Raw genomic sequence first — 25,339 nt, 5'->3', positions numbered from 1 at the left:
TACAGTGCTTCTAGCGTTATTTCTTGCATTTCTGAACTCCCTACGCTGTCTGGGGTTTATTTTTTCGAGAAACTCCTTGTATACACCACAGCCCTTCCAGCTAGCAGAGTGATTCCCGCCACAATTGTTACATTTCTTCATGCTCATATTATCTCTGCTCACTGAACATAATTCCGTCTTATGATTTTGGGCGCATACAGCACAAATCGCGAGTAATCCACATCTATTCTTAGTGTGGCCAAATTCTTGGCAATTAAAGCATCTAATAGGCTCTTTCTTACTACGTGGCTCCTCGACGGAGACAACCAAATGCATAAATCTCTTCAAATCATAAATTGGGTGGTGACCCCCAGACCCCACATAACCAGGTTCGAGATCAACTATGAAAACACCGGTTTTTTCACCCCTATAGTTAGTAGTTTCTGTCACATTTCTAATCTGGTAGTTCAGCGCCTGTAGTTCCCTCTTAATAATATCAGTACCCGTGTCCGGGAGAAGGCCCTTAATAGCTACACGGAGAGGTTTCTCACTTTTTAATTGGTATGTGTAGAAAGGAATTTTTGTACTTATGAAAATCTCTTGCACCTTTCTATATTCTGATACATCAAAAAGCTGAAGCTTGGCTTCCAGACCTCTCTTAAGGATCTTAATATCATATCGCTGAATTCCCTGACCAACCATAACTCTAGGGAGGTTAGCAATGTTAGTTGCACCACGTACATACATGGGTGTAGGCTTCTCAGGACGTTCGGTGGGATTTTCATCGTCCACAGGAAGGGCACCGAATCGATTGCGAGTGGGAACTGCGTTGTTTTGTACACGATGGTAATCTACTAGAGTCTTTTTTGGGCTCCTCTTCCTTTTGACAGCTTGAAAGTTTCTGTAGATGTCTGCACCCGTCGCTGCAGGGGTGCCTCTCTCTGGTAGGCTCTCAGATTCATTGCTGATTGTAGCATTAGGGAGAGTGGTGGATCCTGAAGTCTCACCAAAATCCATGTCCTCGCCAGGAGAAGGCATTATGTGACTCACAGACTACTTTTTTCGCTAGTCTGATTTGACACACCACCTTCGCGGCCTATACAGGCGCGCCTGGGTTGGAGGCTTTTTCAATTTTTTTTCCCTTCTTAGTCCACAGAAAAATGGGCCAGCAATTCTGACAATATCTGTGGACTTTAGAAGCCTGAAATGATTGCCACAATTGGCTCAAACAAACAATATCCTATGAAAAATCGAATAATCTTAGGAGAGCTTATTTGTTTTGGTATTGACACTTGCCTGACACAGCTGTCATTGATTTCAGATGGAAGTTCAAAAAGTCACCACAGGTGGCGCTGTGATAGCGTCAAAATTCATCGAAATTCAAAGTCACTTTTCTCAAAAACGGCATTGTGCAAGTTAATGAAATTTTAGTATGTTGTAGTCCAGTCTAGGACGTTTCCAAAATGGTGCGTATGCGCGCTGTGGTTTCAATAGAACCGGAGATATGAGGGATCAAAGTTCACGAAATTCAAAAAATCATATCTCCGGTTCTATGTGACCGATTTTGATGAATGAGGGCTTAAACGAAAGATCTCACCAAATGCTACAACTTTCTAGAATATTTGAACTTCGTGGAACCAACACCAGGGGCGCCACAGTCGAAAAACCAATTTCAATATCACATAACCTCAATTATCTCGACTGTCGCTGAACCGATTTTGATGATTACTTCAACATAATTGTAGAGCATATTTGTCTCTACATTTAGTCCATACATCATTTTCCGCTCAGACTACGCTATCACTCCGATTTTGCCGTTTAAGTGTGAAAAAATTGATTTTTCCAATAATAACGCTTTGAAATCACTCAGATGCCAATTTGACTGCCTCTACTCCACCGAGACACTTAAAATAGGGGTTTAAATGGAAAGTCCCGCAAAATACAACAATTCTTTGATTTAGTTGAAGTTCAACAAATGAACACTTGGGGCACTCTGGATGAAAAAACGAGTTAAGAAACAAAAAACCTCGCTTATCTTGGCTTCTGAGTAATCGATGAGTTCAAGTTCTACGGCAAAATTATAGAGAACATTCTGGTCTACATTTCACCCATATATCACTTTTGTGCCAGTTCATCCAAATCCTTGATATTTTGGTTTAAATACAAAATTTGTATAATTTCACGAATTTGGTTCAAGATAACTGAATGGCGTCTCCCTACTTCAGCATCAAATCGAATTTGCATGCACTCCGAGTTAGCTCACGTTAAGAATCTCACCTACATAAGCCGGTTAGGATTATCTGTCCCTTTTCCTCTATCTCGAAATAAATGTGATTTTCCAATCATTTTCTAAAAGTCGATTTTGTGGAGATTCTCAAAATTGCTGGGGCAAATTTTGTCAGTCTTCGGATAATTTGTGACGTTTTACTCTCGGCAACGTTAAAAATATCAAACAGATATATTTTTATAGAAAATTTATTCCTCTAAAACTTTGTCGAAGGTAATTTTACTCTATCTTAACCAGAAATGTGCTTAAATTAAGCTAATCAGTATTGATATTTTCTGTAAGACAAATATTCCAAATAGTAGACCAAATAGGGCTCAAAATTTCATTATTTTTTGTTTTACATAATCCTTACTCGAATCCCTTGAAACTTTGTTAGTTTAAGAAGGTTCATGAAGGCTATCTATAATAAAAATTTCAAGCCTCAGTCTCTTTTATTTTAGAAAATAGTGAATATTGAAATTTTCGTTTTGACAAATTTTACCCCAGTCTCCCCTACCCTGGTAAAAATAAAAAGATCAAATTGATCCAAATTTGATCCTTTAGCAAAGGATGGATCAAATTAACATGTTCCATTTTGATAAATATGCAAAATTTGAAATTTGATCCATCTTTTGCAAAGGATCAATATGATCCTTTTATTTTTACCTGAATACTCTGGAGGATAAAAATTCTGTCGAGTTTCGGAGCTTTAGCACTTGACCTGTCAAATGGCAAAATCAAGCAAGTTCAGTGGATTTAATTCCCTAGACACACTTACTACTTAAGCCGAGAGACGGTTTAAGGGGAAGTGGGACATCTTTGAATTAGGGTAGCTTTGAAATTGGTCTGTTTTCTCCTAGTTTTAAATGAAACCGTATCTTATAATACAATGTAGCTTAGCAAACTAATTGCGAAGCTAAATCGATTTGTCAGAACATAAGTAGAATAAGTCATTTTTTTGTAAAATTCGTTTTTTTTTTACTTTTTGGGTACTTCTTGATATCCTCTACCTTCCCTATGAACTGGATAGTTAATTATTCCCAAAGTTATAGAGCTTTTAATCTTAAAAATCCTACACTGAGAGAAATCCGAAAAAGTTAAAATAACATTCCGGAAATGTTAATTTTACCCTGCAGTATTCATCCGAAATCAGTGTAAATATAATGCTTTTTCGGTGTATTAAGGGGTTAAAGTTATCCTTTTTCATGTTATTTTTACCCTTAAAAAGGTGTAAAATGAACATTGAAAAATATTGATATATTTTATACCTAAAAAGAGTTAAAGTTATGAGGAAAAAAGTTAATCGCACCCCCGTTTTTTCTCAGTGTACCCTCAGCATGTAAAATCTCATCTTGAAATCGCTCTCCTGCAAAGTTGTCGAATCGCGACTTACTTGTTTTATATTCTGAGCCTTCGATATTATGCCATGATAAGGCTAAATCCCAGGAGAAAAAGGCCAAATTTCAAAGCTGCCTCACTTCCCCCTAGCAGACAACTGATGGAAATGTAGTCTAATCATTATTTTGATTATAATTACATTAAGCCATCACTCAGATTAAGTCTTAGGTCTGTTCAGCATATAAGGATTCAGAGTTTTTTTCCTTTGATGTAGCCCATCCTTTCATACACATAGTAATTAAAACGGACAAAAAGTATTCGGAATAGAAAGCACTCCGGGGTTGGATGCAAAGAATCACAGTTACCATGAACTTATCAAGGCTTATCACTAGTTTTACACTTATGCACAAAGGCACTGTTGTGAAGAAGCGGATATACGGTGGATGCCCATATTATGCCTCATATCAATGATTCTTTTACTTCAATTTGCGAGCTTTGTCGCTACTGCGTCAATGGTTTATTAAAGTCATTGTTTTAACCCTATTAGTTAATCTTAATATCCATAGTTACATACATTGTACAATTCTCGGTATTCAATCTACGTAATTATAAAAACATTTAATCCATTTTGGCCAAATTAAAAAAAAAACACACCTTTCTAAAAGCAAAGTTACAGAATATTAACGCCAACAACAACAATTGATATCCGGCTATGAACATTATGCATTATAAAATCTCATAAGTTTTTTAACCAATAAATTTGTTAAGTAAAATGACTTTAAAGCGTTTTATGTGCGGAATATCTTTTAGGATTAATTTAATTTTTGCTCTAATGTATTATGAAAAAAAGCATTCTTCTTACAGTCCTCATCTTTTTAATTCACCGATATTTTAGCTGTAGTTTAGAGTATTATACATATTACCATGAAAAGATAAATTTAAACCGATGCGGCAAGAGGAACACCAATAAACCGCAGCTCGACGAATGATAATACTTAGTACCGCCAATACATTAGCGGCCGATTAGTCAGTATCAAACGATAAAAGAGGATTTTTAATATTATAAATTTACCAAAGTATATAATCTCTTACAGTTCACATACTTGAATTATAGAAAAAAAATAAGTATATAATATTTAATACTTATTTTACATGACAAAGAACTAAATTCTTAGAAGAAATGCTTTTAATGCGAATGTATAAGATTCTGCAAACGCATAACAGAATAACTTTTCTACTAAAGTGTGATTTGTATAAATGGAAATATGTAAGATTATTAGGAATATACAATACATAAAGTTGAGTGTGCATACCTAAGTTGGGTGCTTCAACTCCAAAGCCCTCAATATCAGGTGCTTTACAAACAAAATGAACAATTTAACGTCTTAAGGTCTAGAAAGAAAAATAAAATAGTTTGTAGAGTAGAATCTTGTGATTTAGAATAGAATTTAGAGGTTTATGATTTACAATCAAGAGGTTCATGCCCTTTAAATAGGAAGACCTGCTGCATAGAAGTTAGTTTGTTTTTATTTATTTTACTGAATTCAAGCAGATTAAATTGAAAAAAATGTTCAATGATAAAAATAATAAAAGCATAAATAAAAGCAATAGGGGAACTGTACCAAATTTCGGCCAGTTTGCAATTTCGGCCACTCCTTTTAAACCCCAAAATTCCAAATTTTGACTTTGAAAGAATTCCGGAAGGGCATTGAACTATGAGAATCAAGCTGGTCGAAATATTACCCAAAGCTATATCTGTTTTTTACTCATTTTAAAATGTATTAAAAATGATTTTAGAGAAAACAAAGATGATGATCTACTTTTCAAGATTCCAAAGCAACACTCCGGAAAAAGAAGTAACAAAAAAGTCATTTTAGGGTAAGTGTGCCAAATTTCGGCATAGTTGCATATAAACATCGAAGTCCTAAGTTTGAAATACAATATTTTTAATTCATATTGATATTTTTTGTTACTTCCTTTTCGGGAGGGTTTCTGTCTTTGTGTTAATACATCCTAAAATGAATAAATGTTCAAAAGCAAAATGAATTCATTGATTATTTGAAGATTACATACATAATTTTAATTAATTTATTTCCATGGCCGAAATTACACTCAAAGTGGCCGAAATTAGAAGCTGTCCGAAATTTGGCACACTTCCTCTATATTAAAAATATTACATTTCAAACTTAAGGCTTTGGCGCTTGCATGCAACTCTATGCAGAAATTTAGTACACTCACCCTAAGTAGCTGTGACTTTGATTTATTGGTCTTTTACTTAAAAATTAAGCAAAGTTTAAGACGTTTTATCGATCAATTGGATTAATTAGGCTTGAATGTCTCAATTTAAAGCACCAATAAAAATATTCTTTAAAAACGCTAATCTACGTTTTTTAATGGATAAGCAAATTTAAAAAAAAAAATAAAAAAGGACTGTTGAATTAATCTGAGGTCTGTAAATGTCTGATGTGACTTTAGGTTATGAGCAATTGTCTCTCCATTCTTTTTTTACAATCTTTTAAAAAAAATTACTTTATTTGTTTTCAGTATACACAGAAAAAATATTTCGAAAAATTGTTCGTAAATTCCTATTGGGGACTTACGAAATGCTCGTTTCAAAATAGTTCGTAAAAGTTTGTACTTTTTCGCATAGTTCTCAACATGATCATTTGACGAGCACATTTTGTTGTTTTTTTACAAACATTTGTTCACAAATGTTTGAAAACACACAGAAAACATGTTCGTAAAATTTTGTCATTTATTCGTAATGTTTTGTCAGACAAACAAAAATGTACAAACAAATGTTTATAAAAAAAAACAAAAAAATGTTAGTTAAGTGATCATGTTACGAACAATGTTTGTGAAAAATGTTTATGATATTAAAAAAAAACAACTTACAAAAAGTGTCTTCAGGGGTCCTAAAAAACTTCATAAATCTTTAAAAAATCACTTAAAGTATGAGTACCAATCGATACAATGCCTAGGCGCGAAGCGCCTTGAATGTATATCATGAAGAAATCGTACATTTCCGAGCTTCAGTGACTTGTAAATATTTAACAACATTGAAAAAGCACATTCATGGAAATAATTAATTTATCAATAATTATAAAAATTCTTTCAATTACACAACAATCGCACAATGTTCCATCATTCAATAAAAAAAAAACAAATACATATAACTTTTCTTTCTCAGCACATAACATAAACACAAAATATTTTTCCATTGACCTTTCTAGAATGTTGTCAAATTAACAAAGGGTAAAAATTTATTCTGCTATATATGTATGACATATTTCAATAATCTTGCAAGTCACAGAAAGGAATAACAATTGTAAAGCATGTATATAGAAAAATGTAACAATTTTCATAACAGAAGAGATGCTTCTACATATAAAAAACACGCAATATAGAATGTTTTTGTGAATGTTAAAAAGACTTTTCACACAAAAAGAATGGTTGATGATGACGATATCACGCGGACTTTCGTTTCTATGTGAATTTATAATATTTTCACTCAACCATGTTATTTGAATAAACAATAAATGGATCCATGATGACTTCATAAAATTACACAAAGAAAAGAATCTGTTGAGAACGCGGAAAAAGAAACTGTGAGAGAAAAGTGGCCACACATTGTAAAAAAAAAACTTCGCAGAATGTTCGAACTCGGGAATATCAATTTCAATCGTTATTTCAATGTCTGAAGTATAGCGGTGAACTCATTAATTTTAGGATTCCGCGAAGTCTTATTTACTTCTCCCAAGACTTTAATGCCTATTTTCTGAACTATTTTGGAATCTATTAATCAATAAGTAGTCTTACTGTGTTATCACACTTGCACATAAAAATTTTAATATGATTCACATTAATTGTCGCTGGTGAGAGTCCAAATGTGTAATTTGTGTGTTTGAATCATTTTATATTCAAAATTTGATCTATTGGTTGATAAAAATGTAGACTTGGCCCGCAAAATTTGATGTAAATTGATTTATAGCATTAATGCGAAAAATTAATGCGATTTTCTTATTAATTTTTTAATGTGAAAAATATTTATGCTTTAGGTAAATTTAAACTTATTTATAATAAATAGAAAAACCCCAAATATTGAGTGACTCAAAGCCAGCACAAATAACATATTTGGACGCTCACAAGCGACAATTAATGTGAATCACATTAAAATTTTAATGTGCAAATGTTATAACGCCGTTAGTGTACTTATAAAAAAATTATTTAGAAAAACTCTCTTTTGTCAAAATGGTCAAAATAATAGAATAATCAGCTCATTCCTGTTTCCAATATTTTAAATAAATCTTTTAAATATTTTAAATAAATTAGTGAGATCTGTTTAAAACGCGATTTTAAAGCAATTTAACAGAAATATGGAGGAAAGAGCCTTATGGATTTATTGTAACTCATTACTCAATTAAAACTCGTATGTACTTATCAGTAGTGGCGCTATCTACAGGGGGTTCCGGGCTTGTGGACATCACGATTAGTGACAACGCGAGAAATTCTCCATTGTTAAACTAAAAGGAATGACAAGTGCCTTATCCTTTGCATTATGCTCGAATACTTTACCTCCAAAGTACTCCAAAGTACTTTACCATCATTTACCGTCTACAGGTTTAAAACTGATTTGCAATGATTTATAAATCACTCAAAATATCGCCCAAGATAGCTTCGGAACAGAGGTAAGCAACAACCGTTTGAAACCGAATAAACGTCAAAATTAGTTTGTCTGTAGCGTTTTGACCATTGACGTACAATTTTCATTTGACATTTGTTCGATTTCAAGCGGTTCTTGCTACCCTCTGCTTTGGAATTATGCAATTGGATTTCGGATAAAAATTACTTATCGGTTTAAAATCGGTTCATTAGCGGTTTGGATTGGAAGCGTATCATAGTTATTAAAAAATCCAAGACCTTTTCAACAAGATTAAACATGGCCCCTTTTGGTTTAGAAATACAGTATAGTCCATATTTGGTTCCAGATTTGACACTTGGGTAGCACTATAGTCCATGTCATTTTTTAAAATTATCAACGACTTTTAGTATTGAAATTGCTCGACGGCTTCCACTTTATTTGCGATTTTCGTACTTGTCCTCGTTCTCTTCATTATGAATCACAATTATCACAGCTACTCAATAAAGTTTGCCAAAAATATTAAAATAATTATGACGGCATTACATGTCGCGTACTAAAAAACATAACCTAACTTAAAATCAGTGTTTTGAAATCAACGGTCGATAAATTGTGGACTTTAGAGCGATGGCCTATAGCGGGACTCTACTGTATCAACAAAAGCGATCTGTCACTTTTTTTGTAAGGCTCTTACCACACCGATTTCTGTAACACAATATTAATTTAAATTATACCCAAAATTTATTGATTTTTGTGTTATTACATTATAAAAAGAACGAATAAGGGAGCACCGGCAAGCGGCACTGTTTCTCGGATCGTAAGATTATTACCTTACTGTTGCATCAATTTAAATACTTTTTAAAAATTATTAGCTGCTTTGTACCATTTAACTCTCATAAGAATGCAATGCATTAGCTCAGATTGAATTTACAAAACCATTTTTTCCGTAAAACACCTGAATAAAGTCGTGACGATCCGAGGTACAGAGCACATAGTTGCAATTACATCTATTTTTTATTATTTACTGTAATAATTTAAAACTTAAATGGAGAGATATAGTTAAATGGATCCTAATATACCGATTAGCATACACAAAAATACCAAATAGTATTTTGAGGCTTAGGGTATATGTCCTAATTCAAAACCATTTCCAGACGCTTTAACTTGTTTGACAGAAGATTCAACGCATTAAGCTTATATTATTTCTAAAGAAAATTACATAAATTTGTTCCTTGACTCTTCTCTAGAATGTTACTGTTTAGTAAAATTCTTTTTTTATTAATCCAAATGGAGACAAGGAAAAGTTTCTAATTGGAGACAAACAGTGTAACTGAAACCGCGACAAAAGGCTTCAAAAACCTTGTTAAGTTACTCTTGAGTGCAGAATTTGTTTTTATTTCTGGTCTTTTCTCCTTTCCCATCTAAAACAATAAGAAAATCTCTCCAAAAAAATCATATTTCCGGGATTTCCTATTGAAGCATTTGGAGACACTTCAGAAAAAACCTTTATGTTCACGAAATAGAAAAAAATTGAAAACTTCACGTACCGTTAACAATAAAGATTAACACTTTATTTAACAAAAATTAGCCAGAAATATGACATAAATGTTAAATAAAACGAATAAACAACAGTCACCTCACTGTGTTTTTCATTGGAAAACATGGTCGATCGATGAAAAATATGATGGTGAAAAGGTACACTTTTAATTTTTCTGAGAAATTAACAAATTAAAATTTGTGAATATGAATGGATTTTCGCTTTATTTGGAGCAAAATTAACTAAATAATGAAACTGTGGTATAGAAAATATATAAATATAATAATTTAGTGCTGTATTTAGCATGAAAAGAATGACGTTTCCATTTGGAGCAGGTTTTGAATTAGCTTAATTTACCATATATTTACAACTAAACATCGAGCATGTCTCTCAACATTCCTATCCGGGGTGCTCTTCCCTTATTTAAAAGAAAAAAATCATTGACCATTCGAAAATTAAGTCAATTTTAATTGATTTAGTTGATTGGCCGAAGTTATACTCAAAATGGCTGGAATTGAAAACTGACCGAATTTTGGCACACTTACCCTATATGAACTTTTTTTAATATATGAATTCTCTGAAGAATTTTTGAAATTCAATAATCGATTTCCTGCTGTCTTGTGTGTAAATGGTGTAAATAAAACTTACGATACAAAAATATCAATATGCCAAAGATTTAAACAACCATCATATTTCGCATAAATGGTTATATCTATGGCAACAATTATTATTTGGATTGTAAATGTACAATTCATTGTGCGTGAGAATTGTTGATTATCAAAATTTATTGAATATTATTTTATGATGTAACTTATATTCAGTTATTTGGTATATGTTCCTTATTAACTGCAACTTAAAAAAATAAATAATAAGTAATAATTTCCCATGCTATAATTTTAATAATATAGAAAATCTCTTCATTGTTAAATGTGTATGTGTGTATGCATAATTTAGTTAAGTAGGTTAAACAAACATATCATTTAAGGCAGATAAAGAATATGTATAGAGTTGACAAATAATTAGGATTAAGATATCCATTGCATGATAATACATGGGAAAATAATTCCTTTTCGTTGGCATCAACAATTCAATTGATTAATTAAGCATGAATTGGTCTCTATTAAAAAATTATGTGGAAGTCAATGCCACAAAAGAATAACATGTCATGAGACTAATTTTTTCCCTTTCTCACAATCACTATTCTCTTCTTTTTTTTTTTTTCTAGAAAATCATTTCTGTGATAGAATCAACAACATAAGAGTGAGAAAAAAACATCCTGTGGCGATTTATCACATAAAATGCAGTGTGGTGTTGTGGAATCAATGAATAATGACTGCGAACGTTCACCAAATCGAGCGGGGCTGAGGGTGAATTTCAGCGACAAGGGTGAAGTGAAGGAGCGAAGAGAAAAGTTCCTAACCGCCAAATATGGGTCACATCAAATGAGTCTGATTAGAAAACGACTAGCTGTAGAAATGTGGCTCTTTGATGAATTGCAAAAACTATTCGATCCATCGGTAAGACACATCACCTTCTCTTTTTTTTTATATGCCATACATTTTTATTCTTCTTCAGCACGAAATAGAACACTTATCATACAATATGAGAAAAAAAGCTCACGAGATTGCTTTATAGCCTTGCGATTTGGCGACTATGAGTTTTTTTTCGTGATGTTTAATTTGTCGAACTCAATTCCCCTATAATAACACGCACATAATTTCCGCTAAACCTTTTCCAGCAAATACGATAAGACGAACATTATATTATCAAGGAAAGATATTCAATTTTGCGTCAGAGAATATAAAATAAAACAGCGAATGCTAATGCCCTTAACATATTAATAGTCAATATTATATAGAGAAAAATTAGGCAATTTCACGGAGCTAAAGCATTTATGTAATTAAAAGCGGTTTACTCTTATAACTTTATATAAATTAAAATAATTGATAAGTGCTTGTCACATTCTGCAATTGATTGCATAAAAGTGTATCAAAATGAAACTTCTCAGAATTTCTGGTTTTCATCAATTTATGAAGATTATTGCAGTTATTAATTGACATATCATAATGATTAGATTTTACTTATGGTTTTATGATGGATATATTAATTCTAAGAACGTTCCAAAAATACTCCACTTTGTTCTAAAAGCAGAGGGAAATAGAGCACCTTTAAATTGGGGCAAGTTTCAACTTGGCTTTTTAGCTGAGATAATACTTTACAATCTTTTGTAGTCCGAAGTAAAATGCGACCTTATCAGATCAGGCACAAATTTTGGAGTTACACGTTTTGACACTCATTCAGTGAGAAAAAAGAGGGTGCGATTAACATTTTTTCCTCATAATTTTAACACTTTTTAGGTGTAAAAATATATCAACATTTTTTAATGTTAATTATACACCTTTTTAAGGGTAAAAATAACATGAAAAAGGGTAACTTTAACCCCTAATACACCTAAAAAGGGTAATATTTACACCGATTACAGATCAATACTGCAGGGTAAAATGAACATTTCCAGAATGTTATTTTAACTTTTTCGGATTTCTCTCACAGTGTTAGAACCATCAAAATCATTAAAACTCGTTCACTGTAAAGAATCTCAGCTCCCATAAGCTTATCTGGTTTTATCACTGGTTTTCTCCTATTTTTAAATGAAATTGGTCTTTATTATAATACAATTTAGCTCCAAAAACCAATCTTGAAGCTGAATCGTGTGATAAGGCTCAGTTCTCTTTAAAAATGTGATAAAAGGTACAATTTGAAAGAAAGCTGACTCAATTCAAAAGCACCCCACTTCCCCCTATACTAAAAGGCCGCATGAAGACCCTTTTTTCTTAACATTCTGAATTTTTACAATTCAAAAGAATAATTTATTTTTAATTTCAAAAGAATAAGATATTAAAGATCTTGTATTTCATAAAAGAATTCATATTATATCTAATTTTAGCTGAGATTTTATTATTTTAGAAAAATTTTAACACTTTAAAGTAGGGTGTGCAAGAACCGTTGAAACCGAATAAACGTCAAAATAAGTTTGTTCAGGTAGCGTTTTGACCATTAACGTACAAGTTTCATTTGACGTTTGTTCGGTTTCAAACGGTTCTTGCACACTTTTGATTTAAAGACTATTTGTATTATCTTTGTATTTCCTAAAGATCGAGCAAAAAATCCAATTTATTGACAATATCACTTGCAAATACTAATATTTTTTTTAATAAAAAAATTTAGATAGAGCAGATTGTATAGCAGATTGTATATGGTACGATCTGTGGGCTGCATACGCCTAAGCTCTATTACACTATGCAACAGTTTTGAACTTCTTTTTTGTCCCCAGGTTCTCATACTGTTTTTCCATTGTTTGGATCAAATGATTTACAAAAATACTGATAGGGGACTCAAATTATTTACAGAAAGCGCCAAATCACATCCGTACCTAAGAAAAATTGTTCAAAAGTTGAAAATCAGTGAAAACAATTTCCTGAAAAAAGCCTTCCCAATTGATAAACTGAAAGTGATGATATTGTTCAATCCCACACAAAATAACGATCCTCATAAAGTACAAAAAACATAGTTTAGTCGACCACTGAAGAAGGTCCACATCCAGGACCGAAAGCTCTGGGAAAGATTAAAGAAGTGTTTTTCTTTGTGAAGTGACTTCAAATCCACTGACCACCACCGGAGAGTCCCCTATCAATACACATCACGCCAGTTCTTCATCCAATTGTACAAAAATACTTTTCATTTTGATTTGGTTTTGTTTTTGCACCTGGAATCTAACCAAACCCGTTTTTGGCGTTTTATGGTACTTGGGTGTCTATATCACCGATTTTGCACCGGTTTGAACATCGATATCGAGAGTAAAAACAATCTGAGAGAAAAGTTGTACATGAACGAAAATGTAGCTAATAAAACTCTCTATCAAACCCACAAAACAGATTGTTAAGGTCAGTTTTAGTTTTTGAGATATCTGTGTTTAAAGTTGCTAAAAAGTTCGATTTTTTCATGTTTTCTGACATATGAGACTACAGCGCCCCTGATATCTGTTTTACGAACATCATCTGTCCAGAAGATTATATCGGGCATGCAAAAGGAGAACAAATATGTCCATATTGAGAAAGAAAACGCTTCTGCAAAATCGGTGATACAGACACCCAAGTACCATAAAACGGCAAAAACGTTTTTGGCTAGATTCCAGGTGCAAAAAGAAAATGAAATCAAAATGTTAAGTATTTTTGAAAATCATTTGACCCAATAGAAAAAACAGCATGAGAACACAGAGACAAAATCACTGTTGTATAGTCTTATCGAATTATTTTAAAAACTGCATGGACACTCGTTTCCTAACTTCATATTATCTTCACGTCAGTTAAGGTCTTCTTTAATTTCTAGGCTTTTAAATAAAATAATATCGATTCTTCAAATTTTATTTATATATTTTATTTATTTTGAACACTCAAACCCAATGTGCCTTATAAATTGCCTTATGAAGTCCTGAAACGTTTATTATTTTAAGAAATTCCAGCTCATGAGAAAAAAAAATTAAAATTTTCAGGACTCTTTTTTAAATAAACTCCTTAGAGTATATCAATTTTGAATAATGTTTTTCCAAAATTCCTGCAATTGAGTGTTACCAGGATAATTCATAACCGAAAAACACGAATCCATTGTCCGTTTTAGGGAAAGATTTCCCCTGTGGAAATTTTTTTAATTAAATATGACCACTGGGAATAAAGTCGCAAAAAGCAGATGGCATTGCACTATGAAATTTATACAGCACATTTGGTCTTAAGTTCATGTTTTCCACTGATCACATAAGAGAGTTTTCTTGCTCCAAACAGTTTGTGAAAAATGACCTGAAAAGTACATTTCTCGTTAAGATAGAGAGAAAATGGAATGTGACAGTTTTAGAATTGTTCCAGCATTTTCAAGAATCTCCACAAAATCAACTTTTAGAAAATGTCTAGAAGAGCTCGTTTCCTTTTGAGATAGAAGAAAACAATCTGCAGGATCTGCAGGAAATGAGGCCAAGAGAACACAAATTTTTTCATAAAAATGCTCTGATTAGAAATACAGATCTTCTAGGAGCTCGTGAAAATAAATCGCTTTGCTACAATTTTTATCCCTGTTTTTCCTAATAAAGTATTATTATAGCTTACTTCCACTTACTTTGAGTTCTATAGAGGATTAAAAAATATTCACAAAATATTTTCGAAAATGCTTTTGAGAGCAACTAATATAATGAGCTATCATTATGCAAAATATGAATTATAAACCCGCTGTCACCAGTGGTTTGTACATTATGAACGTTCAATTTTGATACATTGTTTCAGCCACCCTGTATTATCATGTATATATTTTGCATTTCAGTGCCTCTCTAAAATATTTAGTAAATATTATAATATTAAAAAAAACTAAAGTATATTTTTCATAAAATACGAAATGCAATAACTTGTTGGAACATATCACATGAAATAATGATTATTTTGTAGTTATGTAGACCACAATTGTCTTAAATTGGCGACTGTATCTTAAGGTTACTAAGAGGCCTTCCTCCACATTACCAAAAATACTTTGTTTTGGTATGGTTTGCTTCTGTTATTTGATTTCTTGATAGTAATATAATATTAGTAATATAATAGGCAAAACTTATTCTCCAGCAACAGAGAAATTCCTTGGGCGCAATTTTTGCTGAAATTAATTTATACGGCTCGAAGGACCAAAAATTATATTTCCATTTTTTGATAAGAAGAGTTCCTTAATTCCGCAATTCCATTCTAAGTGCATATAGATGTTGTATGTAGTCTTTGATGGGCATCAATCTGAAATATAGACATTATAAGTAGTAATAAATCATTAGCAATACAATTTACTGCAATCAAAAAGTAATTAAAGTCAATGGGAAATGTCTGCATCTTCTAACATTTTTTTTTTAAATATTGTTCTTTAATATAGGAAGAAGCAATAGATGTGGATATTGATGAAATCTTGGACATGGACACAGATGACATCCGAAGGTCTCATCTAATCGTGAGTAGAATTTATTATGAATATAATGGCATAGTGACTTTTATGTTTAGCAGTGGGTGTATTGATATTTATATCTTACGAAAAACAAAACGGCCTAATTGCTAATTTCATTATCAAATGAATTGCTAAACATAAATGAAAAACACTTTTGACACACATAAAATTTAATGGTGCCCTTATGTGGTACAAATCAATTTCGATTAAGTGAAATTTTAGATAATCTCACATTTCTATTTTGTTCCTAATTTTATTAATCATTTAAAAATAAATTAATGCTTTGTGATTTAAATTTGATTTGACATAAATTTCTCTTTCTTTCAGACATTGCTATCGGACTGCAAGAGGCCCCAATCAGATATATCGGTAATATTTATATTAATTCTTATTTGAAGTGGGAAGTAGTATAAATATTTACTCTAATTTGAATAAATGAAAATTTTAAAGGAAAAATAAACGCGCATTTTTAAAGTCAAATAAACAAATTAATACAGATTAATACTAAAAGAGGAAAATATTTATACTGAATTCTGCTGCCATGGTATATACCTAAAGATTTTTTTTTTTCATAAATGTGTTCGTGCTAATATTATTTTGATTTTTTTCTTGCAGAAATTCATAAGTGATTTACTAGATCGTGCCAAAACACTTTGAACATTTCATTTTGGTCTATAAAGAGAAAAACAAATATAATGTGGACGAGAATTATATCGTTTGCTTAATATTGTTTTTTTTTGTATTTAGATTAATGACTTAAGCATAGAATCGCGCCACCAACACAGTCCATCATTATTCGTTTTATTACATCATTATAAGGGAATAGTTTATTATATTCTATTAAATTTATAATTATGTAAAACCCACCATCACCCTCCACTTTTGTATAATCAACAATGTTTGTAGGCATGTCAAGAAAAATGGATGGCGATAATATCAAAAGAAATAGACTTTATATGTAATAAGGCGTTTTATAAGCATTAGTAATGAGAGAGGGGTTTTATAATAGTAATCACAGAAAAATTGCCCAAAAGGCAAGTAAAACGGATTTTTGTTTTCAGCAGAACAAGAATATTTCCTTTGAATTGGCGTAGTTCTATTTGTAAAAGGCTCGTCACTGCCCCGCAAAAATAATAGATTACTTGCTCATAATTTTAACAGCCCAATTTAATTTTAATAGAAATAATGCTAAATTTGGCTAAATAGTCCAAATCAAATCTTGTAATGCATGCAACGAATCTATTTAAGCATAACTGCAGCGTCCGTTAGATTTACATCTCCCGCAGCCAACAATCATCATATATAAGAAATCTCTGTGTTTTATTAAAAACAAAAATAAAATCATAAAATTAAGCAAAATTTGTTTAGCTAAGCGTTCAGTTGAATAAACAAAAACAAAATCGTGATGATAATAACATGTAATAAAGCTTTTGATATCTAATGTATTGAAAATTGAAATAAATCGCATATTGTCAGTAAAAAAGGAAAACAATAAAAAATATTCTGGTTTTTATATGCGCAATAAATGTTTGTATGCTAATAAAATGGTAAAAAATTGATAACAGAACAATGGCAGTCAAATGATTTTCTTTTTCTTAAATTCAAAACCATATTATAAGTAACAATCCTCTCTCGTTCAGTAATAACCTTCCCGATTTGAGAGCTCTCTCCGGTTGAGATTTTTTCTGTACTGATTCGAACAGGGTCCTCTCGACATTTCATTTTTCTACGTTTTTGCATAGAGGCACTGAAAACTACTAGCAAATTTTTTCCTAAAGAGAATTGACTTATCAGTTTGATATATATTTCGAAATTGTGCATTAAAAGCTGTGCACCGAAATAATATAATACAAGAACTAGGAGCACATTTGTCTAAATCGCGGTGCAATATCTGCAAATTTTTTACAAGGAAAAGCGAAAAATACCTTCAATTTTTATTAGGTTAGATGGACCCTGAATTCGTAGGTATATCATTGAGAACTTACCTATAAATTCGTTGGAAGTTCTAACGTTAAAACCGACGAGTTTCACAACAGTAAGCTCATGAAAAGGACATTTATTTTAATAAAATTGCAATTCAAACGTTCTGCCATCTTGAAATTCCACAAAACTGCACAAAAATAAACTTTTTGCAGCAAACGTTTACACACACTATTGTTGACATTTTTGACGAAAGTGTCAAGAATACCGAAATTCGAAATGGCAGAACAAAATTAGCGCTAAAGCGGAGAGTACATGAACTTACATTAAGGCTTCCGGTAGATTTTCGAATAGGTTTTGGCGTAGTGTGGCTTTGACTCTTCGAAAGGTTATTACTGAACGGAGCAAAACTAAAATTTCGTATTTATACAAAATCATCGTTGTCTGATAATCAATTTTTTACAGAAAAACGAGATATTGTGCTTAAAATAAAATAGCGCTAAGCGTTTGTATGACACAAAAAAGCAAATTCAGTGACATAGAAATTAAAGAAATTTATCTATAATTTATATTTGTATATCTATATTTAGTTGATTTGACTAAAACTGTTATTCAAAGTATAAAAAAGTCTAAAAAAAGGGAAACTATCGGATCTTCTTAAAATTACCCTTATGCCCTAGTACACTTACGACTTAAGCCGAGAGACGACTTTACGTAATTATAATCAAAATAATGATTTGGCTAAATTCCCATCAGTTTCCCACTGATTAAGCCGTTTCTCAGCTTAATCCGAAAGACAGAGATTAGTCAGAAACTGATGGGAACATTTTGATCATTATTTTGATTATAATTACGTTAAGCCGGCTCTCGACTTAAGCCGTGACTGGTCCAGGGCATTACATGCAAAATTATAAAAAAAAAATCGAAATTTCTATGGATCCTTTCAATCAAAGCATTCTTAAAAGTGGAATGTTTCCATAATAAAACCGATAGTTAGACGTAATCGAAAATAAATAAATTGGCCATTCATCTGATAGATTTTTGGAGACTTTTAATTAACTAGTTAGTTGATATATTTTAATAGATTTACTTATTTGATAATTAGTCGAATAAGTATTGAAGTGAGTCCTTGAACCGCTATCCTCAAAAATACCAACATTTTAGTGTAAATAAAAAAAATAGTGTAGAAAAATTACACGATATCAGCAAGAAATACGGAGTATCAGAATTTGCAAATTTATCAATAATTTAGAAGCTATATGGTGCAATGTTCTTGCTGAGGAGTAAAGGAAAAAAACTGTTGTGTACAATTTGAATTTCTGGAATTCATTTGAAAGAGTTCAATGTAGTGTAATGTAAACCAGCATGACTTCACAATTACATTTAATATCGAGTATGTTTATACATTTAAAATGTAATTGAATAAAATGATTACGTAGCATTGTGATGTTTCTTTTTATCCGATTGCAGGAATGGTTATGTGATTGGGTCAGTATGTATTATTGTATTTTTATTAAGAGATTCTTTACAATCGGTCACCTGGATTCTCAAAGTTCCTTGTCCTTCCGGAATTCTTTCGAAGTTCTTATCATGTCAACTCATTCGTCGATGGGACATTTTTTTGTTTTTTTTTTGCACTGTATAATCTCTATTAGATTATACAAAAATTAAAAATTCATGAAAATTTGAGGAACAAAAGGAGTGGCCGAAATTGCATGCTGGCCGAAATTTGGTGCAGTACTCCTAGGTACGTTCTTCTTTGATTTACTTAGAAAGCTCTTCTAATCGCTGAGATCACTATACATAAACAAATGAATTAGATCATTTTTTTAAAATATTTTCTTATTGCAACATCTAAAAAAGTTTATTACTTTTGTGTCTTCAATTTATAACCATTTACAAGTGATACACAATCCAGTGAACACCGACATTAAAAAAGAACATTTTCAGCTTAATTTTATTAAAAGTCTGGAATCTGTAGCAAAATTTAAAGGAAAGTTCTAACTGAGCGAACTAAGAAATTAAACCTTAGAGAACATTAAGTATGAAATGAAGCACGGAGGGTTGCCCGATAAGAAAAAAAGTAATGGAGCACGGCGAGGAGTTCATCAATAATAAGGATATTATAATGGACCTTATAGTTGTTGGGGAATCTCGGCGTTCTCTAAGTCAGGCGAATTCAAGTTTTAGTGACTTTAACTTTTTCCGGACCACAACATATCCAGCGAACGAATTTCAGTAAAACTCACTTTATTGTAAGTCTTAGTCGTCAAATATGATACTTTTGTGGAGAAAGAATTTTTTCCGCCTCTGGGAAATTGGAAAAGTCATGGGTACTCTCGTCCCCAAAAGAACGAAAAGGAGACAAACTTCAATTTTCCAAAAGCCAATAATATCAATTTTGTGAATAATTTTTGTGTGTCAAATGACTCCTTTACAATTTTGATCACTAAAACAAGAAGAATTATTGATCAGTACACACGGCTCTTCGTTATCCGGCACTTCGTTATCCGGATAACAGTTGCCAAACACTGGCGGTTGATGTATTCAAAATTATTTTTACTAATCATGAAGTTTCTCCAGTATGAATTAAAATATTATTATCATTGTATCGAAGTTTTTAATACATAATGTGATAAAAAAATAAACACCACGAAGAAAATTCTCTTGTCCTTTGTCAGACAGAAAATAAATTCACACAGCACAAAATATAAAAACCGTTCATCATTCAAAAAACGTAAATGTCATTTTGTCCCCCAGTCAGCCGGATAACGAAGAGCCGTGTGTATCTTGTTGAATGTCCAGGAAGTGCTAAAAAAAATATCCAGTTCCTGCTTGTAAACAGATTCCTCATAATATTTTACACGTAACACTTTAAAACACATTTCTTTCAACACAATGTTATTGTAGACCTTGTAGACACATTAAGCTTTCTCAAAAGCAGAAAAGACACTTCCTGGACAATCAGAATTCACCAAAATCAGGAAGAATATAGGAAAAACTTCCCTGAAAACAATCTCCCGCGCTGCCAAATGTCAAAATTATCGGCCATATTGTCAAAAATGTCGCTCCCGTTTGGAATTTTGTCACAAGGTTGGTGTCAAACCTAATAACCTTACATTTGACCTCTAAATTTTTGGGGACGAGAGTACCCATAAAGTTTGAACAAGTGTTTTCAAAATTTAAGAAAAAAATATTTTCCGAATTTATGCAATCTGTAATTGTTAGTTGTCATACCTATTGGCCCCGAGAGGTTTTTCCTTATTCTGTTTCATTTCCATTTGGTTAGCACATTTTGTTCGAGAACTGCTGACCAGTTAGCATATTTTTGCTGACCGTTTCAGCAAAGCTATGCTGACAACGCTGCTTTTTCAGTCCGAAAAGTTCGGATCTAAAACACTTTATTTTGTTTATTTTTTGAGAAATTTCAGACTTTAAGATTTTCTTCAAAAAAAAAATTATATTAAATTCTTTCGAGAATATTTTATTTGCTACTGAATGAATTCATTCTAACAGCTTGATAATTATATATTTTCTTTCACTTTTTCAATGATACATGTTTACAAATTAATGATAAACTTTATTTGCTTACTGCAGTGGAATATTATTATAATTAATTTGGTTTACATTTAGATTTAGAAAATAATAATAATGAGGCGTTCTAATATATATGAGCGGAAGTGTAGCCATGACGAAAACCGGCATGTGCGAATGTCAGAAACTGAACGAAAACAATATTTGAATATTTTTTATCTCTACGCATGCTGTTTTATGAATTTTCTGCTGGAGCAGCTGAAGGACTTTCATCATTTCGCGATTTATTCTGCAGCAAATAATTTGCCAGGAAATTAACAGGGTCTGGTGGGCGCTCCTTTGCCAATGTCTGCAGCCCCTTGAGCAGAATTGGAGCCACAGTTTGGTCAATGTATTGGCGAGTTGGAAGCGATTTTAAGTCTCTGACTGGCTTTTTCTGAGGCTCAGCTGGCTTTTCCATGATCTGCACATACAAGTATATTTTTATTTTTATATTTTGTTAGAGAAAATTTCATCTTTGACTCCTATGGAAGTCTGGAAGTTTCAAGAAGGTGAACGCAGTAAGGTAGGACATTTTTTGTAATTTCTTTGAAAATATAGCTTCTCTTTTGTATTTTCTGCAATTTCTTACCTTAAATATAATAAAAGTCTTCAATAATATCTCAAAAGAGCACTAAATTAAGGAAAATCTAGGAATAATTTAAGTGTATACGAGAAAATAGCACAATTCTGAGAAAAAAAAAACCTTCGTCAAGTTTTATGACGGTGCAAACGTCAGGCAGTGACATAACCTCAAATTGGACTTTTCCGCTTTGAATACATCTTCCAATTGGATTTCCTTAGAATTTTCACCATTTTCTTGTTAAATTCAGGATGGAAACATGTTCGTCAGCAAGTAAATACAGTGATGAAGTGGAAAATTCTAAAAACAAGAGAAAAGTCGAGTGCATGTATTGTAATTCCACAATTTTAAAGTCACACAGTGCACAATATACTAATCAACAGGTTTGTTTTGCAGAATTCCTGCGGGAATTACAGATTTTTCAGAGGTCCTAACACAATCCTCTATTGCAGTATGCATTACCGCTAATGAGACAGAAGAATGCAACTTCCCCGGAAGAAGCTGAGACCGAGGAATTGGATGAATTCTGGGAAGTTGATGACATGTTCACCTTTGAGAACATTGGAGTCTCCCACACGGTGAAAAACACCAAATTTCTGGTATGTGCTGACTGCGAAACAGGTCCAGTTGGATACCACAATATAACCAGCAAAAAATCCTATGTGGCTCTCTCCCGCGTGAAGCATGTTTGAGGTAATTTTCTTATGTAAATGGTCATTATTTTGTATCATAAAAAATCCATGCATTTATTTGGAGATGTGATTTTTCAATGTCTCAAAGATCCCCCCCCAAATAGCAATTTGGAGTAAGATTACCGTTGGATGTATGTATTATGGATTCCAAAAACGGGTCCTATGACAGTCGTCAGAGAGTCGATTGACGGAAAGTGGAGAATAATATGACGGTAATTACGGAATTCATTTGACGTCATAATAACTCTAAAATTACCCGCCTACGACTAAAGTATCGTCAGTTAACACTTCGTAGAACCCTAACTAAAAGTGTCACGGAAGGACCAAGTGGCAGCCGCTGCCACTTATCGGATTTTATATAATATTTTAATATTTTTACATATATTTTAACATTCGGAGCCTCAGTCAGTTCTTTTCTGGTGTCTGAATCAGAAATTTTATCTCCTTGGGTACTGTATCTAAAGATTTCTAATCATTCGATGTTTTTATCTTTATCAGAATCATGGAGTAGGGGAATGTGGTCTGCCTTTTAATACGGCAGCCTTTGAATTTTTAATTTTTCTCTTATTTTTCAAAGCAAAAATTCTACTTTATGAACAATAGTTAATACTATTAACTATTTTCTATTAATTTCACTTAACAAAATGGAATTTTAGCTTTGGGAAATAAGAGAAAAACTGAAACATTCTGATTTTGACGCATTTAAAGGTATGTCACTTTTCCCTATATTTCATCTCAATAATTAGCACAAACACTTTCAATTTGTTTTTTTAAGGCTTTTAAACATTAATAATCAAGAAAATAACATCTGCAGAACGTCAAACCCTCATATAAAATGCATATGGCAGCAACTGCCACTTGGTCCTTCCGAGTGCAGTTTTTTGTTTTTGCAATATATTTACATTAATATTTAATTTTTATTAAAAATTTTGTAACGGAAAAATAGCCAGATAAATTCTGCACGCATTCAATCATATCTCCAGGAGAAATGATATATTCTTTACTATAAAAAATTAAATTGAAAACTAAATTGGCAGCGACTGCCACTAGGGTCCTTCCAAGTGTTAAATCAGCATTTGTCGTAACTTCATTTTTGCGATTTTGAGATATATACATATATAGAATCGGCGTAATTTTGTTTATTAAACTCACTTGAGAAAAAGAAATAAGCCCATTAAAAATTATTTTAAACAAAAATTATCGTAAGTGCCGTTAATTGAGAAAAATTATATCAGAATTTGTCGAAACTTCCATTTTTGGGGAAGTTACGACAAATTTTCATACAAAATTTGCTCTAATCAGCATTTGCCGTAACTTCTTTTGCTCGTGTGCGTGGCTTGCAATTTACAGCAAAAATGTAATATTTCTCAATAAAACGTTCACAAACTCTTCCAAATATCCAAAGAAAGTGCGAATAATGCAACATTAAATCATTTTAATTCGATATTTGTGAGAAAAAAGTGAGGAAAAATCCCTGCCCATCTGTCATTATTTCAAAACAAAACAAGCGATGCGGCGCACAAAATTTATTAAATAAAATTTATGAAATCAAAGCTTTTAGGGTCAGGGACCACAGTTTAATTGACAAATTTAGTGAAATAAAGGCACTCATTATCACTAGAGTAATTAAAATTGATATAATGTGTTTTTTAAAATTATCGTAAATTCCAAGATCTCCATACATTAGAAGTTACGGCTTTATAAATGATGGAAGTTACGATAAAATATTATTGTGTTTCTTCTAACATATTTCTCAATATTTCAGCTTTTAAATAATTTTATAAAGATTTTTTCGAGTTAACTTACAGTTTATTAGTGTCACTTTTACTATTTTGACTCAAAAGTATCGCATTCGGGGCTCATTTTTAAGAAAAATAATACTGAACTGAAAATTTCGTCTCCTGAAAAGTTGTCAAAAGGAAGTTACGACAAATGCTGATTTAACTGACGATATGACGCCGACTTCCAGTGTACTAATAAAAATTCTTCTCCTCACTGGATATACAGTGGGTGTCAATAGTTTGTTGCCTAATGCATGTTTGAGAAATCAAGTGAAAAAAATTATAGAAAAAATAACTTTTACAAATTTTGCTTTTTGCAGATGAGTTCCCTGTAATCCGTAGATATTATTTATATTTTTCAAAAAAAATAGTTTATTTTATTTCATATCAAAAATAATTGTTTTCCAAAAGTTGGTCATTTTTAAAAAATCAAAAGTTTGTTGCCTCATTTAAAAAACTAATTTGAAATGATCAAAACATGCAACCAACTTAATGTAAACCGGTTACATTTTGGGTTTATGTCATTTGAGAGGCAAATGGTGGGTTTGTACATTTTTAAAGTTGTCAATGGTAAATATATGTATATAAAAGTGATTATAGAAAACAAGAAATAATCTGTTTTTTTTTTGATAATTTATAATTTAGGTTAAAAATGACAAATTACAAAAAGTTAAAAGGTGGGAAATCGTCCAGAGATACTGCCGGAATGAATCTGCGTCGTTAATTGCCAAATTTAATAGAAAATTACGAAAGGTTAGACATAAAATATTCAAATATTATATTAATGAGGTACGATTACATCTGAAAAACGCTACTGTCAGACCTAGGGTATCGACTCAGAGGGGTGATAACAGCATTGTAAATATCTCTGATAGTGACCCAATGATGTCTGCTTCATAAATTAAAAGATAGTTGGTTACTGAAGGAACACAGGTCCCTACAGTTACAAAAACCAGCACATTTTGAAAGAAAATGGTAAGAATGTTTGGGTGCCTCTCAATATTCGATTGGTT

General features: G+C 31.9%; 2 protein-coding genes and 1 long non-coding RNA gene across 6 annotated transcripts in view; 2 read left to right on the top strand and 1 right to left on the bottom strand.

The window, feature by feature from the left end:
* LOC129807976 (protein phosphatase 1 regulatory subunit 14B) overlaps positions 1–19,138 on the top strand; it is a 46,248-nt gene extending 27,110 nt beyond the window's left edge. For all 4 annotated transcript variants that reach the window (XM_055857606.1, XM_055857605.1, XM_055857604.1 and 1 more), the window contains exons 2-5: positions 10,985–11,276; positions 15,709–15,783; positions 16,105–16,146; positions 16,393–19,138. In XM_055857606.1, coding sequence (XP_055713581.1) covers positions 11,058–11,276; positions 15,709–15,783; positions 16,105–16,146; positions 16,393–16,434 — 378 coding nt within the window. In that variant the 5' untranslated portion in view covers positions 10,985–11,057 and the 3' untranslated portion in view covers positions 16,435–19,138. The remainder of the gene's footprint in view (positions 1–10,984; positions 11,277–15,708; positions 15,784–16,104; positions 16,147–16,392) is intronic.
* A 2,027-nt stretch (positions 19,139–21,165) lies between these two features.
* Positions 21,166–21,995, bottom strand: LOC129807979 (uncharacterized). The gene is made up of 2 exons (XR_008752341.1): positions 21,863–21,995; positions 21,166–21,694 (listed from the first exon to the last, which is right to left on the bottom strand). It is a non-coding gene; the product is annotated as an uncharacterized LOC129807979 (long non-coding RNA).
* A 45-nt stretch (positions 21,996–22,040) lies between these two features.
* On the top strand, positions 22,041–22,608 carry LOC129807977 (guanine nucleotide exchange factor MSS4 homolog). Its single transcript, XM_055857608.1, has 2 exons — positions 22,041–22,236; positions 22,306–22,608. Exons 1-2 carry the CDS (start codon positions 22,105–22,107, stop codon positions 22,543–22,545), a joined length of 372 nt encoding a protein of 123 aa, XP_055713583.1. The 5' UTR covers positions 22,041–22,104; the 3' UTR covers positions 22,546–22,608.
* The last annotated feature ends 2,731 nt before the right edge of the window (positions 22,609–25,339 follow it).

The sequence above is a fragment of the Phlebotomus papatasi genome, chromosome 3, assembly GCF_024763615.1.
Source record: "Phlebotomus papatasi isolate M1 chromosome 3, Ppap_2.1, whole genome shotgun sequence".
Taxonomy (NCBI): Eukaryota; Metazoa; Arthropoda; class Insecta; order Diptera; family Psychodidae; genus Phlebotomus; species Phlebotomus papatasi.
The sequence above is the reverse complement of the archived record's forward strand: the minus strand, read 5'-3'. Positions and strand labels throughout refer to the sequence as shown.